This window comes from Schistocerca gregaria, chromosome 9 (assembly GCF_023897955.1).
Source record: "Schistocerca gregaria isolate iqSchGreg1 chromosome 9, iqSchGreg1.2, whole genome shotgun sequence".
Classification (NCBI taxonomy): Eukaryota; Metazoa; Arthropoda; class Insecta; order Orthoptera; family Acrididae; genus Schistocerca; species Schistocerca gregaria.
The window spans coordinates 115667968-115685591 of NC_064928.1; the positions used below are offsets into that span (position 1 = coordinate 115667968).

Here is a 17624-nt window from a genome sequence, read left to right on the forward strand (position 1 = left end):
ATAAACCTAAATGTAAATGGGCATTTTTATTACCATAAAACAAAAGCGAAAGCTCCTATTGTTTAATATTGCATTATTAAAAATAAGTAAACTAAATGAATATTGGGTGATAGTGTTAAATAAATATATGTCACAATTACATTTTATTACAATGAAACAATAAACCATTTAAATAGGCAACAGCCATAAGATCAGTTGAAGAGTAACGTGAATTATCTCCACATTTTCAAAAATTCATATCGTTGTTCACAGTCAGATATCTATGTTGAAATATTTACAGTATGTTGCTATCATATACATGTACAAACTGTGCAAAAATCATATTTTTATATTTAGTCCCACTCGAGACAACTAGCCCCAAACTCCACAAAAAACAAAAAATTTCAAATTTCAAAAATTCATAAAAAATTAAGGAAACATTTGAACGTGTTCTTGCTCTACAAGAGGCTAGCAGTGTAGGATATCTAACTATAGGAGAAAAATAGACTCTCATAAATCACTCCTTGTTTGTTATTTCTCGGCCTAAAAAGTGGATTTTTGAAAATGTGGATACCAAACTTTGGAGGTCATTTTGACTAGTTATATTTTAATTTAGGGTATTTTGTGTAACAGACAATGTTGCAGAGGACACTTCCAAAAACGATTATGTCAACTGCAATGTTGTAACTTAACCCAGTGCAGAGAGATTAAAATTTTCATTACGTCTACAGACTGAAAAATCGTCACACGCCTACAAATAAAAATGGACGCCATCCAGCAAAGGTGAAAGGGATGAACACATTGATCTGCATAAGCCTAACAACAAAGCATTACTACATCACTCACCGTGTTGCCAGTCTCATTACTTTCTTCACACATATTGTATAATGCAGTCACCTACTCCACATGCAATAGAGTAGACCAAATAAAACTAAAGTTCTCGATTTTAGACCAAATAAAACTAAAGTTCTCGATTTGCTTCTAAAATACATTTTTCCGCTTCGAGACACACAGCTCTGCTCTCAAAAGACAGCTCTTGTATCTAGCTGCTGCTTACCCAGACAGTTGTTTCCTTTTCAGCTGAGAAGCTGGTGTACCCTTGTCAGAGGTCCCAATGGTGAGGTCGTAACCACCCTCAAAGGGGCACTGTGTGAACACGGCACTCAGGGAAGACGCCACTCTGACAGTGTACCCCCAGTAGACGCCCATCTCAGCGCGCGGTGTCACTGGGGATACAATGGCAGCTCGCGTCCGCTTCGCCTCCTTGTGGGACGGCGGCAGGAGGCGCACGGTAACTCTGAGGCCAGGCACAAGTGCACGGTCAGCAATCACATCTCGCTGCAGCCCGACGTTGACCACACACCTGCCAGGTTTCCCTGGCCGCTTCACCGTCACTCCTTCCCTGCAGAGAGATGAAGAAGCAGCTGTATTATTCAATGATTACACTTTTTGCATGTCCAAATCCTGTGTTAAAATTGATTGGTGAACCAAAACAATTGGAAATATGAATATAAGGTCATTTACAAACTCCCAAGAAAAAAGTCACATGGTGTTAGGTCCGCCATACTAGGGAGCCAAGAAAACAGAGCCACATTATCTTCACCACTACATTCAATACATTGTTTATGTAGTGATGAACTTCAATGCTCCAATGAGGGGACATTCCATCTTGTTCGAAGTTGAAATTCTGGGAATCAGCAGTCAGTTGTGGACACAATCACAACTGAAACATACAAATGTAAGAGGTACTCATTGTGGTCTTCTGGCAGAAGAAAAACAGCCCATACAGAATTGTCTGTGCACTGCGCACTAAACACTACCCTCTGTCAAATCTCATTTGTGAGCCATAATTTCATGAGGATGTTCAGTGCCCGACACACTCACATTGTGGTGATTAACTTTTGCAAATAAATGGACAGTTGTTTCGACAAATATCACCTTGGAGGTGACATGTTCATCCTCAGAAGGTTTCTCCATTGCAATGCAAAATTGAAGGTACTGACCACAATCTTTCATTTTTAAGTGTCGTACAAGCATAGATGGTGCCTGTTATATCCACAGATTAACACCCACGTGTGAAGAAAAATTTTTATTAGGTGGAGCAAGGCCACCGCTTAATTTTACAAAAAGTTAAACTTTCTTCAAAAACAAAAGGCTTGTTCTCCAATCAAAATTTTATAACATGACAAAGAATATGCCACCTTATTAAAGTGAAAGTTTAGCAACTGAACTGAATTTACGTTCCTTTGTTGGGTTTTCTCTCGACGCTTTCCGGCAGATGCCGAGGAAGTAGACAGGCACAGAGTCCGGGGTCAATGGCCCGGCATAGCGAAGACGTTGCTCCTGGATGTTCGGGCTACATCGAAGTATCTTCCGGGCGGCAGTCAGTGGCAGGTTGAAAGACGCCTATTTCCCTTTCTTCCGGCTATTTAATATGGCGGCACCAGTCTTCCTCCGCTGATTCCACAGTGATGATTGGCGATCCCTGACTGGTGGATGGTGATATCATAGTGTGACCATCCGCACCGGAAAAAGGCTCATGCGTGTGCGTAGTTCACAGTTGATTGAATACTTGGCAGGAACGCCTCTAGCGCCGGCTGGCGGAACGTGCCAACACTAAGTTACAGGCACCGCTTAACTCTGCGGCGGTAGCCGACCATTGCATTTGTGTGGCTGTGCATGCCACGGCATTTCTTTCTCAAATGTAACAGCCACCACAAAATCTTCCTCACAGTTCACTGCAGTTTCCAAGTTTGTGGCTTGCATCAAGCATAGATTTTTTTTTTTTGACTACATACAAACACACGCCTCACAGTTGCACCTGTCACACTTGGTTAAACGATAAACAAGTGTCCCTAAATTGTTGATATCAACACACAGCTCTCTGTTTCATAGCGATTCTTTCCCGTAATTCCTTCTGAATGTATGCTGCACTGTTGTAATGTATAAATATCTTACATATTCCAACATATCAAAACACTTTTCTCATTCTGTTGTCATTTTGTCAAGACCCCGCACTCTAACACCAACTGCTGGGCACAATTTAAACTCGGTGAGTTCATGGTTCTACTCATGCATAGATAATATTTGTACAAAAATACTTTGGAAAATGCATAACTTTGAAAAATAAATAAATCATTTACAGTAGCCCTGTGTTTACATCACTTGAACGTCTACATGTCAGTCATAGTTACAACAATTACATTGTTGACATAATTTTGTTCATGAAAACAGTTTTAGAACAGCACATACTCCTCTGTACTCCGCATTTACCCAGTATTCTACCACTGAACCTAATCTGCCAGTTGCTTTACCTATGTGTGAGGCTACATGATCATTCCCCATCTCACATTCACAAATATTTTTACTCTCCAGTACTTCTGTGAGTTGACTGATTCCAATAGTAACACAATGATATTGTAGTCACAAGAAACATTTGGACAATGTCTGACATGCACAGTTTTACATTCCTAATATTTACGAGTTGTGAATCTTTGCATCATTTTGATAACATGTTAAGATCTGACTGAAAGTGTGTGTAGTTTTTCTTCAGATAGTACTTCATTACAAATAAGTGCATCACCTGTGAAAGACTGAGTTTATTATTAATATCAGGCACAGATAGTGGTTTGGCTTTTGTCACTTCACAGTTCAGGTGGTTATGCAACCCACTGCACCTCAGAGTCATCAGCCTAAGCACCTGGCATCTGTGTGTCTGAGGACTGTTGTGTCATCTGCAACAATCACAAGCTGCATGCAGTCTGCCTTTATTAGGTCACATGAGAAAAGAGCATAGAGGATCGATACAAGTACTGAATCTTGTGACATGCCAATGTTGATATCGCCTTCTGAAGAGATTACATTCTCGACATTCACATGGAATGAGGCTAGTGATTTTTTTCGATAAGACATCTCCCCAACATTTTCAGGTTGAAATTACAATTTTCGTGAACTAATTTTTGTTGTGAGAGAGTGCAAGTTTTACTTCACTAGATTTCACAGCCAACACTTTTTTGAGTTGCCATGTACATCACTTATTCCAAGTTGTGCTAGAATTGATAACATGATGTAGATGAAATTGACCATAGCCTATCACCACTGTGTGCCACGTCAAGCAACTGTGCGATATTCTCAAGAATACAAGAAATACTCACTGGGACATGCTTAGGAATACCCCCTTTGGAATTTAATATCAACAGACTTTGACAATATTGCATCGTGTTTCAGATCAGATGCTCTTCACACTATGGTCACAGTCCAATTGAAGCACACTGTGAGGAAGGTGGCCAAGTACTACTCTGCACTGAAATGAGCAAAAAATGGTCTTAAGCCTGAATATTCAATGCTAATGTAAATACACAAATTCAAACACAGATCTGGATTCACATTTTTTGTAAAATTCAAAATAAACCTTTGCTTTTGTTTGACTGGTGAATTGCAGATTGATGACATAATTTCACACATATGTTACACTTTGTTGTGCTTCCAATAGTGCAGTGGGAAACAGACCTACATTCTGAAAATCTATAGACAATTATGAAGATTCTTGAGGTCAGCAAGTGTGTTGGAGGCAGCAACAATCAAATAACAAAATTTTCAATGGTACAGAGCACTTTTTTCACCTTTCCTTACAGGACTCCATGATTAATTGTTTCTGAAGTGGAATCTCAGAATGATTTGTAATCAAATGACTCCTATACTTATTCCCATGAATATGGAATTCAACTCCACCCACAGTCTCTCAGAATTCCCTGAGATTTTTTCATCTTTTCCAGTAAATTAAAGTTCCATGAGAACCGCCAATTCTTCAGATTTTCCAGACAGGTCACCACCGTGGGAAGGTAATCTAGATACATTCGTTATCTTTTTCTCTCTCTCTCTCTCCTGCTCATGCGCGCGCACACACACAGACACACACACAATGAATTCTTGAAACAGTTACACATTTTGTTTTTCTCACTCCCCCCCCCCCCCCCCCACCAAAAAAAAATAGTTATGTCAATGTTTAACTACTGCCTGTTCACTCATGTTTTCTTGATGTGCTGCCAGATTCACCTTACACTGCTGGTGGCAGCCTAAAAACTTGTGTTGGCGAAACATCAGGAAAACAGTTAAAATAAACATCATCCAAAGATGCTGAGACAGAAGCTAACAGGTAATATATCAACAAGTGGCCACAAAAACCACAACAATTTTGTACATCAATATTCCATCATCTTTGAGGCATGCATCCAGGATATTATTAATTCTTGTTCCTATACTTCAGTTGACAGCCTTATTGACATTCTACAAGTAAGTCATTTGCAAGATTTTTAAATCACTCTATACAATACTGTGGAGCAAACACACATATTTAAGAGTTAATACTGTTCGTAACACAAGTGTCAGTGAAACATACAACTTTACACATCTCACAATAAAGAAAAGCAAGCACAGTCAGTGAATCCACACTGCTTACAAAATACAGCATGTGGTTCATTATTATGGGTGGCAATGGCAGGCAATGAACACTTAGAACAATATTTTCTTTGAGAGTTCTGATGTGAAATGAGGTTTCCCCAATTTGTCAAGCTTGAAACCCTCATCTCAGTTGAGCAGATTGTAGGTTGTATTTCCACAGCTTCCTTGACCACAGAATCCCACTTGGCTGAGTTTGTGACCAGTGTCTTAACATTACCATTATCCGTGGAATGAGCAGTGGAAAAACAAGATTTGGCCTCTTCCAATTCATTGGGCTGCAGAAGGCGGGTGTATCGCTGCTGTCCAAAAATCGCCTCGAGAATGGCCCCAAGGTTGTCAGCCAACATATCAGACCAATAATTACTAACATTTCCAATGCATACCCAAAAGATGATGGAATATTCGATCAGTCTCAAAAATTTCAAGAAACACTTTGAACATAAATGTGTGAGACAGCAGGCTGCATTGAAAAACACCATTAAAAATTATTCTTTACACGCCGATTACCTGAATGGAAAATCTTCATCCTTCCGCAGGTGGTGAGGGGCATCGAGGGGGTTCACAAGCCCGGCGTACTCGAGGTCTTTGTGCAGGGGGAAGAAGAACCTTCGGAGGTACTGGGGGCACTCCAGGTACTGCAGGATCCTCGCCAGCTGGGTGCAGCTCCGGCGGGTCATCTTGATGCCATCCGCTTCTGGCACAGTTTCGCATTTCGTTTCATCCCCGACACAAATATCATCAAAAACTATAATCTGTAAAGAACAAAATGTACTTCAGAATAAAAAAATTACTCATTCCACATGATTACAATTTATTGTGAAAAAGATTCATGAAACATGAAAGTAGCTAACTACATTAATTCTTTTCAATTACTCTTCTAAATCCTTTGCCTTCTTGTACAGAATAACAATGTCACCAGCAAACCTCAAAGTTTTTGCATAGCTCCAGCTTGCTGCATGTAGTAGGATAGCAAATCACAAAGACAGCCAGAGCTGCACCTAAAATGGATGCTTAGTCAGTTAGCGACTGGTTTCGCGCTAAGCCCATTCCCAAACCAACCAATGTTTGCCAAGAAAAAGTCCAACCAAAATAAGTACACACTTTGTTTACTGCTATTTTGGATCGACATTTTAGACAAATGCTGGTTGGTTTGTGAATGGGCATAGCCTGAAACCAGTCAAGGGCCAAATGAACAACCATTTTAGTTGCAACTCTGGCCGTCTCTTTTTGCATCACAATCAAAAAGTTTTTATTTCTTGTCAATGAAGTTTTATTCCCTTCCCAAGATTTCATTGGTTTCCTTTACTGTTTTCTCACAGTAGAGATTTATTAATACTGGGGTTAGGCTACAATCTTGTCTCACTCCTTTCCCAACTACTGCTTCACTTATATGTCCCCAGACTCTTATAATTGCATTCTTGTTTCTGTTCAAGTTGCTCCCTGTATTTTATATTCTGTCTTAAAAATTTCAAGTAGTATAGTCCCATCAACACTGTTGGAAGCTTTCTCCAAATCCAAAAATGCAGTAAATGTTGTTTCGCCATTCTGTAACCTATCTTCTAAGACAAGACACAGCGTCAAGTATTTCCTCACCGTCTCTTCACTTCTTTGGAATACAAACTGATGTTCACTGAGGTTGGGTTCTACTAGTTTTTCCACTCTTCTGTAATTAATTTGTCTATATGAAACTGGTTGTTCAGTAGTACTCACACCTCTTGGTACAAGGGCATTTACCCAAGCTATAAATACAAATGTTATGCAATACCAACTGATCTTGACAGTGTAAACTCACTGGTACTTCAGTAGTACTTTTTAGTGAGGCCCGACAATCAGTATTCACATTCAAATGGGCTCAAACATTTCTCAATTAGCAACAGCACTCAATATAGTATTGAGCCTCCTCAAACAATTTTGTCATCCAACTTGAATGGTGCAAAAGCAAGAGGTACTGGAGACGTTACGAATTAGCCACAACAAGCTGTATCTTTTCTAAAAATTTGCAATTTCATGAAACACACAAGGAAACAGTGCACCACAATACAAACTTATGTTGCATTCAAACACACTTAGAGTAAGAATTTTCATGCGGTATTTATGGGTATACTAGATGTACCCTGTGATGTTGCCTACAATTAAACAGTTATTTATAAAGGAATGTTAATGTCGAAACTCACTGTCCTCGTGTATGCACCATCAAAAAGTTATCTCTTAGAGGTATTGAACCATGAGCCGCTTGTGGCCTAGCAAACCACGCAACATTGGAAAAAAAAGGCATCAAATAATGAAATGATGGAAGAATCTGACAGAATACATGCTGCTTACAACTCACTCCATTACTTAAAGAAAAAAGTTCTACGCAATTGAGTAGCAAATTTAAAATGCGCCATGAAAAGGAGTAAATAATTTCATGAGTGTTTGTGACATGCCTAGCACTGAGAAGATCATAATTGTCTTAGTGTGTATGCAGAGCAAGAAATCTGCTGTAACATCACTGTAAAAAATATTCTGAGATTTCTTGCTCTTTCCGTACATGTAGAAATTTATGGTTCTCAATGCATGTGGGCATCCAAAGCACATCTATCTGTGGAGAAAAACATGGTTTGTCCAGAGAAATACTTGCCATTTTTAACATTTGTTCTCAATTCTTATTTATCAAGGAGGTCACTTTTGAAGGGAACTGCATTGGTTGAAACTGGACAGAAACACAAGTTTGTTGGAATGATAAGAATTTGTCATATCAATCCTGTCTCTCCTTTGGATCCACCAGTGACAATGGTGGCCTGAATGATATGCCTTCTAAGTCTGTGATGGATAAGCTAGTGCCACTGCACAATCTTGGTGCATCCAGGTGCTTAGAAATATTTTCACTCACATATGTTACATTGTTACAGAGTTTAATGATGATCCTACAGGAATATTTTTACTGTCCTGGTTTATGCACTTACTTATTGCATTTGTCGAAACATTTAAAAACTAATCTCTATGTTAACCTTAATGCATTCCTTTGCATTTAACTTTCTGGATGATGTTTTAGTGACATTACCCATCATTTGGGAACAGCATTCACGTTGACCATCCCACAGGAATAGTGATTTTCTTCAGAGTAAAAGTAGTCTTTGTGTTAATTCAGGGTAGAGGGTATCTACATTCCAAAGTTCATCCAAATTGTCCAACCTCTTCAGCATGAAGGAGTAACAAATATACTAACTCAATGAAGAAAGAAAATAAGCAATTTCTTGTTCAGTGCAAATTTTCTAATATTTGTATGTGCAACAACATCAACTGTCCTCACGTATGTGCTCGTTACCAGCAGATATGCTTACATGCCATAATCAATCCCAAAAATCCTACCACATTAAGCCTGACAATCAATGGCTACAATCAGAAAGCTTGTACGGAAGTATAAGGACTGTATAAGCATTGTATTCATTATGCTGAATCGTATTTCAAAGGACATATTAATGAATAAAAGCTTTTTCACAAACACAATACAGTTTGGGTCAAATAGAAGCACCCGATTCCACCCATATGCTTCGACCTGTGGTGTTGTGGTGTGCGGTATCGTTACGACGCAGAGTTTTTGAGTTGGTTGTGTTCGTAGATGTGTTTGCTGGTGACCGCTGGTGGTGTATGTTTATGTACTGAGTGTAACATGCTGTATTGGGTTCATTTGAGATTTCGTGTTGACAGTGCAACATTGCTGGGACTGTTAGCTGTTCATCATGTTATCATGTGTTGAAACTGCTTTCAGCGATTAGTAACGATTTTTGTTTGTTTATGTGTTTTTGTTAGGTCTATTGGTTTGGTGTTTGTTGTGCAGCAGGAAGTTTAATTCACTGCGTGGTTTCTGTTGTTAGGTATGGATATGATCCTTTTTTTGTTTTGGTTTGTTTGGGGAAAGAGACCAGACAGCGAGGTCATCGGTCTCATCGGATTAGGGAAGGACGGGGAAGGAAGTCAGCCGTGCCCTTTGAAAGGAACCATCCCAGCATTTGCCTGGAGCGATTTAGGGAAATCACGGAAAACATAAATCGGGATGGCCGGACGTGGGATTGAACCGCCGTCCTCCCGAATGCGAGTCCAAGGTCTAACCACTGCGCCACCTCGCTCGATGATGGATATGATTCTAAAATGTATTAGTGCTACATTGCGTGCCGAGTTGGGGGAGAAGATGATATCAGTTATTAAGTTCTTGCAGTTATTTGGTCTTTTTTGCAGAGATTGTCAGATGTAGTATTTGTGGTGAAAATATAGGGCTAATGAAAGATATGGCGTCTCGGACAAGGGATGCATGTATGTGGCAGTTCAGTGTGATAAAGTCTGGCGGTTCATTACACGTGGTACCTGGGGTTCAAGAAATCTAGGTTGGCCATGAGGGAGACTGTTTTGCTGACGTGTTATTTTTATTATAGGTCCCCTATTAGTTTTTGCGCGCATGAGACTGGAGTAAGAGAGAGAACAATGTTATGTTCATTTTCTTTTTGTAGAGCAGTTTGTTCTGAGTACATTAAGTGTAGGGATGAGTTAAGTGGGCGAGGCATGGCAGTTGCGATCGATGAGTCTTAGTTTGGGGAGAGGAAGTTTGGGAGTGGTACTTTTCAGATTGGTCTATAGGTGTAGGGGGCTGTTCTTTTGGGGGTGAGTATGCTGACGGTGTTTTTAGGGTTTAGGAGGACTGTACTAAGAGAGAATTGGTTGGCTATATTGAAGAATATATTGAGGAGGGGAGTACTATTATTGTAGACACATTTTTGTCATATAGGGGTTGTCAACCAGAATCTTGAGTTCAAAAATTATGAAACTGGGCTGTGCATTAATATGATAAAGGTGTCTTAGAGGGATCGGGTTAGATTAGTCATAGGAAGGAGAAAGAGGCACTCTTCTAACCTGCAATCTCATTTAGGTGAGTGCTGCTGGTGCAAAGAGCATCCCTGGGGATTATTGCATTTTTCGTGTTCTGTTGAGAGAGTTGGGTTTGTGTGTGTGTGAGGGGGGGGGGGATTGATTGTGGACTTAAGGGGATGGGTTGTGGGTGAGCTTTATGATTATGTTGTATAGGACCTGTTTCATTGCAGTTTTTGTTGATTTGTAAGGTGTGATCGATTGTTTTTTTTTTATTTATTGGCAGCTTTTTTGGGGGAGGGGGGGTTATGAAATGGGTGGTTTGGGATTAGTTAATGGGTGGTTTGGGAGTCTTTCTTGTTTATGTTTTGGTTGCATTCTTGCGTGTGTGTGGTTGGAGTGGCCAATTTAGATTTTATCGCCAGAATTTGATGATGGTAAGTGATTTCTGTTTTCAGTTTATTCTACATGAGTTGCAATGTTTTGTGTGTTTATGGTAGATTGATTGTGTCTTACTTTATGTAGTGATGTCCGATTTTTGGGCTGTTGAGGTATTGGCTACATTTTTCGTAATTGTAGGGGTTGGTTTTTTGGTACTGACAGTTGCAGTTGAGCTATATAGGTTAAGGGAAGTGTCCCAGTGCAGTGTTTTTTGTTGGTGTAGCGGAATGCAGTAAATTTTTTTCGTTGTTTTCAAATCAAGTGGTGATTATTTTATTCTTATTTACCTTGTCCCTGTCCTAAGCCCCTAGTTCCCCGTGATTGTCCCATTAGTTTCATTTTATTTTTGGAGTGAGATGTTATTGTGTTATTTATATTTGTTTTCGCATTTGTTGTCACGTGTATGGAGGTGCTGGAAGTACAAGTTTCCGCCATATTGATGATTTCATGGGTGAAAGCAGACAGGTGGAATTGGATGCTTCAGTACTGCCAACAGTTCAACAGTCAAAGAGTAAATAGTTTTTTCTTCACTTGGGTTGCCATTTGCCCATAGCTGCTTACATTTCTTATGGGTATTTATGTTCTGTCGTCGCAACTACAAAAAAAAAAGCATGATTTTTTTCACCAGACATTTTTCACTTCATTGAGGTAAAGCACCATCAGTGGTCTGTAATTAAGTCACTTAGATTTAGCTTTTTCTATGAGTAATTATTGTTCTACATTTCATTAAACAGGGTTTACATAAAGTCTGGGAACACTTTGAATTAGTTATTGCACAAGAACTAAACGTACAAATGTTGTACATATGCCATTTTGAAGAGAAAACCTGAAGTTATTTTCTCATGTATACCACCACAGCATAGTTGGGTAATTTGCCAATAGTCAGCGCTAGTTGCAAACATGGCTAGTTTAGGTGCGCAGCAAGCTGTCCGTGTGTTAGAGTTGGACAAAAACAAGTGTGCTACAGCTGTTCAATGGATGTTTAGAACCAAATACGGTAAGAAGCCATCAACGAGGAAGGCCATTTACCACTGGCACAACAAATTCGTTACAGGTTGCTTGTGTGTGGCAAAGAGAAGTGGATGTCCCAGTGTGTGTGACGTGAATGTTGAGTGCATAGGAGAGACATTCATAAGGAGTCCAAAGAAATCGGTGTGTCTTGCATCCTGTGAACTCAAAATGGCTCCAATGACAGTGTGGGAAGTCCTCTGACAGACGCTGTCTACGAAACCATTCAAATTGGAGCTAGTGCAGAAGCTCAATGACAACGACAAAGGCGTTTTGAGTTTTGTTCGCAGTTGCAACAATTGAATGGGGATGGCCTTGTTAATCGCTTAATTTTTAGTGACAAAGCCACTTTTCACACTAATTGCAAAGTGAACAGTCATAACTGTCGAATCTGGGTAAAAGGCATCCACACGAATGCACTGAAATTGAGTGCGATTCCCCACAGGTTGCACCTTGCCACGTCAAAAACTGTACGGGCCATCCTTCTTCGCTGAGAGCACTGTCTCCGGATATTCCCATTTCGACATGTTGCAGCAATGGCTAATGCCTCAAATGCAATTGGACTCTTTCTTCATCTTTCAACAGGATGGGGCTCCATTTTCATCGTGAAGTTCGTGAGTATCTGAACATGGAGCTGCTGGATTGATGGGTCGGCTGTGCTACAGAGCGGGACAGCTGTTTCATAAATGGCCTCTCCAATCACCAGATCTCACTTCGTATAACTTTTTTCTGTGGGGACCCATTAAAGATCTGGTGTACATATCGCCTCTACCATGTGATGTAGCAGAGCTCCGAGATAGAATACAGGAAGTGACTGCCGCAGTCAATGATGCCATCCTGGGACGGGTATGGCAAGAATTCGATTATTGTATTGCGTCTGCTGGGTCACTCATGGTTCGCATATTGAATGTTTGTAAAAAAAAAAAACCTTTCAGAGTGTCTCTTCAAAATGCAATATGTATGACATCTGTACAATGTTTAGTTCGTGTAAAATAAATAACTGAAAGTGTTTCCAGACTTTATGTACACCCTGTATTCTTCAAATCAATAAATATCTTCTGCTACACACTTATAAATGTAGCCAATGTGCTAATTGGTGCCACATCTGAAACTGCCACTCCTGCTTCCCTAAAAGGCAGTCAGAGATTGTAGCTCCTGATGAAGATGGCAAACACAGCTATTGAAAGTTCAAGTGTTTTGTTTGAAGTGTCACGGCTTTTAAAATTACAAGATTTTATTGAAGTAAAACCAAAAGTCAAAGGTGAAAATGCAGTCCTCCTAAAAAATAGCCAATGAACATACAACATGAACAGCCAGGATCCCAACTCACTTCCCTGGGCCAGACCTGCAGCTACTTCTACATCTGCTGATGACTCTCCAACAAGGATAACTTGTTGCGCAATCCCTATTTTAAAAAAAAAAAAAAACCAATCCAGTTACAAATTTCACTCAATACCCCATACAATTGTACTTTTGACAATAAGCATAGATGTGGTACTGGATCAAATAGTTACTGGAAATTGAGAAATAACGCATCTAGCATACTGCCTCGACCCAAGGCTTTCAGTATGTCATATCAATTTATCTATTAAATGGAAAGCCACCACTCTGATCACAGTCCTGTATTGCTTGATCTGACTCCAGGATGCACTTTTAAAGAAAATCAGCAGCCTTGTGTGTCATTCCTGACCAGTGTAAACAAGCCTTGAACAACTACAAGTATAAACTGGCCTGGCATTTTGGCCACGGGGGAACACAGCGGCAGTCTTGTAAATAAAATTATTTTATTGCATTCTTCACACTAGGCTCACGCAAACGGTATCACGAACAGTTTTGACTTCTTATTCTTACCAAGTCATCGACAACTCTGTTTAAAAAGGAAAACAATGACAACAGTAAAAATACTAGTAAATTAAATTAAAAAATTTTAACCGACTTTTTACGCAACTACATGTATTTGAATATATTACTACGTAACTCACCAGGGTGAAGAGGTACTTGCAATGTAAACATGTAATCTGTTCCTTCCAGGAGAACACTGACATAAACCATAAGAACAAAAATTTTCTTTATTACAAATCTGATTACTAGTTCTTCTATTAGCTGAAACATTTTCTAAATTTGAAGTTCCATATTTATGTTAATAAGCGCTGGAACTGTCCGAAATTGCAGCTTATAGTTACCCTGAAAAATTAATTTCTTAAAGCAACTTAACAAAACTTTATTAGGTAAATATGTCTGAAGTACATCTAATATCTTAAACCAGCCCATTTCAATAATTTTTACTGAACTGATTTAATTAGTAAGGTCGCCAGCATGATTTTTTTAAACCTAAAAGTTGTTTTTCAGTACCGAAGTAATTTTAGGGAAGGCTGAAAATACACATGCAATATAATTTATGAGATAAACAGAAATCTCACAGCAGGAGCAAAAAGTGTTCATTTTAACATAATTTGATAATGGAAAGAGAATGACACACATGCAGTAATAAAACATCAAATGGAATGACATTTATACAGCCTGTCTGAGGAGTGACTGCAGAAAGGTGAACTAATAATCCTGTTTACTACAAATTTACAATGAAATGAGTTGATGAATGTGTTCTACATGTAGAACATGGGTATTTATTTTGAAAAAAAGTCTTTCTTTTCCCATACCTTGAGCTAACTAATTACTTTCTGCAGGAAACACTGAAAATGCCAAATTACAAATAAACTCAATATAGTAAAAAAAAGTTTAATTTCCTATTTAGTGCAAAAGAATGTTGGCTACCTTTGAAGGTTGCTGTGAGTTAGGCCAAAATGATAGAGGCATTTTTATGTATTGCACTGTTAGAAACTTACTATAGTGATGGTACACCCATCAATTTAAGCAGTGTTTCCTCAATGCCAAATTGACATTTTTTTCAGAGAATGCTAGGGAACAAACAGTTCTCCACCACATCACACTGCAAAGGCGTCATGGATGGGATTGGTGGAACTGTAAAGTCTGCAGTCTTGAATATCTGCAAAGTAAGGAAATACATACTATCTGCCGCTCAAGACTTTGCAAAAATTGCAGCATAACCGTTTTTCTCTCTGACCAGCAAAATGCAGAGAATAAAGAGGAATTAGATCAAATATGGATGTGAATAGTCCCAGCACAGCAGATGAAAACTATCTGTGTTGTTACACCTATTTCTTCTTTTATTATTGAGTACCAATATTACTCACTATCCCCCCCCCCCCCCCCCCCCCCGAGGTTTGCACACCATTTCAAAAAGCAAGCTTTAGTCACAACAAATCTGTAAGACCTGATTAATCATAGTGTCTTGCTCCAAGGGGATTTTGCTCTGCTTGCCTATGCCAGAAAAAAAGTCAAGACTTTTTGCAGAGCAGGTGATTTATGTTGAAGATGATGACATTTCCCTCAAAGAAGAGAAAGACTGGGTGGAAAAAATACCAAATTGTAGAGAAATAGGCTTCAATTTCTGTAGACCAGAGGAACAAGTACAACTTTTCACACATAACAGCAATTCAGAATGAAACTAGTAATTTTTCAAGTGATATCATCCAGTTACTAGGAGGTGTCATTTCATTACTGAACTTTTTTTAATAATTTCATTAGTGAAATATATGTTTAATGCATTTATTTTCCATACACATAAGAACAAAATGCATATCTGAATTACGTAATTCTGATAGCAGATTTTTATATATTTATTTTAAATACACAACTCTCACTATATGAAAGAAATAACCTGTTTTGGTAAGAAAATTATATTTCATTGCTTAACTCTAGACAGTACAATAAAACCATTTGCCCTTATAAAGTTTCTTAATCTTTATTTTTAAATGAAAAAAAATCTTAATTGACTGTCACTCTGTTATGCATGGAACTGCTGAAATTTTTGTTTTCTGCTTGATCGTTTCATACCATTTGTGTGACCTGGAGCTGAAAAACAGAATAAAAGAATTTTGAAAACAACTATAGTTGCCTAAGATATTATAACACAAGGAACTAAAAGCCGTAACTGAAGCACAATGTTGCATGGAGGACACAGTGTCCCATCCATAGATCTGAAAGAATTTTGTGTTGAAATGTTTTCTACAAATTCCGATAATCTCAAAGCTTTTAACAAACTGCATTCATGTCCACTTAAAAAAATTCTTTGATATTTTAATTATAATCCTATAATTACTAAGTTTGTTCATATTATGCCATTATTTGATTGCGTGTGTTTCATGGCAGGAAGTTTATTTGGGCTACAGTAGGGCCTCTTTGTTTTCTCATGTTACTGTGCTTCATACGGACAAGTTTACCTACAACACAACACATTTCAGACCAGATCATGAAATGTTACTGTATACAAACGTCGCTTTGTCTGGATGACTATTTGCCCCAATTATTATGAATTTCATGTAACCATTCATAAACTTTGCACATAGTGTTACTTTTGTATGGGCTACACTACCAACCATCTGATGTTCATCAGAAGTCAAAGCCAACGGGTGGGATCGGACACTTTGGTCGACCCAGGCAAGTTCCTTCTAAGAAGCCCTGCAATTAAGAGTTAAAAGGACATCTTTTAAATTCTGTTTTGCACTTCGTGTCACTAGACACCTTGACGTTAACATTGGTCCTAATGTTTGCACACACATGGCATACTGCAGATACACATCATTCGCAAGTTTTATTGTAAATGCACCTCATTGTTACATGTTTTTGTAGGGGGCAGAGGGGTGACTCCTACAGGGGGGCAAAACCTTCCTTATATAAATGTTTGCTTCAGGTTCTTATTTCTTTGAGGACGAAATTAGGAATTACACATACATGAACAACTTTTTTATATAATACTGAAAACAAGAAAAACTAAATAAAGTAGAATGCTTACTATAATGCGTGTAATATCAGCATAGGTTAGGCCATAAAGAGTGATACATCTGGCATCAAGAGATACTGGAACTTCTCTTGTACAAACATGATTTCTCTCTGGGCCAAGTATCACAACATGGTAATAATACCAAAAAAACCTAGTCTTTAAAGATAATTTAATGTAACTAACCTCATCGATTCTGTATATACATGCTGCTCTTGCTATCTGACCGGCTAAATATGTTCTCAGTTCTTGACTCTGAGCATTTTCCAAAATAGTACCTGGCACAGCTATGCTAACAGTAGGCAACTCAATCAACGATAATGATATTTTATCATCTTCCGCTAGCTTGTCTTTGTCAGGTGGCGCGTTCTTCTCTTCGTTACATTTCTTCGCAAGTTTCAACAATTTTTCCTGTTTACGAACTTTCTTGAGAAGTTTGTGTTTTCGTCGTTCTTCCGTTTTACTTTGAGCTAAAGTAGGTGACATGTCTCCCAAGCTAATATAGAAATTCACGCGAACAAAAGTTTACACTTAATGGCACACGACTAATTAGCAATGAACAAACAATCCAACATTGGTACTACAATCACAATTACATAACTACAAACATTATAAAAACTAACAGAATACCGCAGCCCACGTGCTATGCACGCTCTACACACCACATCATGTTTGCTTGCATTCTGCGCAGTTGGCACTACGTGATTACGAAAACAAAGCTGTCGAAGTCTATATTCAATTGTTCACGCAGAGCAGTGATGCCACACGTAGCCCGTACGCGGCTATAACGTAACTCGTGCATCGAACGATATATATCGACCACCCACTCTCGTGGCGATAAATATGGATACTATTTATTGTGATGGTTAGGGCGACGACTTAAAGCAAATGTAAAATTAATTAAAAACGAAACTAGTAACTTCACTTACTTGCCTCGTCAACCATGTCTTCTCCATTGGGTACTCTACAGATTGTATACGTCGCAGTAAGCAATCCTTGTTTCCCGTAAGCAGCGTACACTCTAGCAAGACCACCT

General features: G+C 38.8%; 1 protein-coding gene across 1 annotated transcript in view; it reads right to left on the minus strand.

The window, feature by feature from the left end:
- LOC126291573 (putative methyltransferase C9orf114) overlaps positions 1–17353 on the minus strand; it is a 37289-nt gene extending 19936 nt beyond the window's left edge. Inside the window, exons 1-3 of the mRNA XM_049985105.1 lie at positions 16775–17353; positions 5947–6191; positions 1037–1381 (exon numbers count right to left, since the gene is read on the minus strand). Of these exons, the coding sequence (XP_049841062.1) occupies positions 1037–1381; positions 5947–6191; positions 16775–17074 (890 nt within the window). The 5' untranslated portion in view covers positions 17075–17353. The remainder of the gene's footprint in view (positions 1–1036; positions 1382–5946; positions 6192–16774) is intronic.
- Positions 17354–17624: the final 271 nt, after the last annotated feature.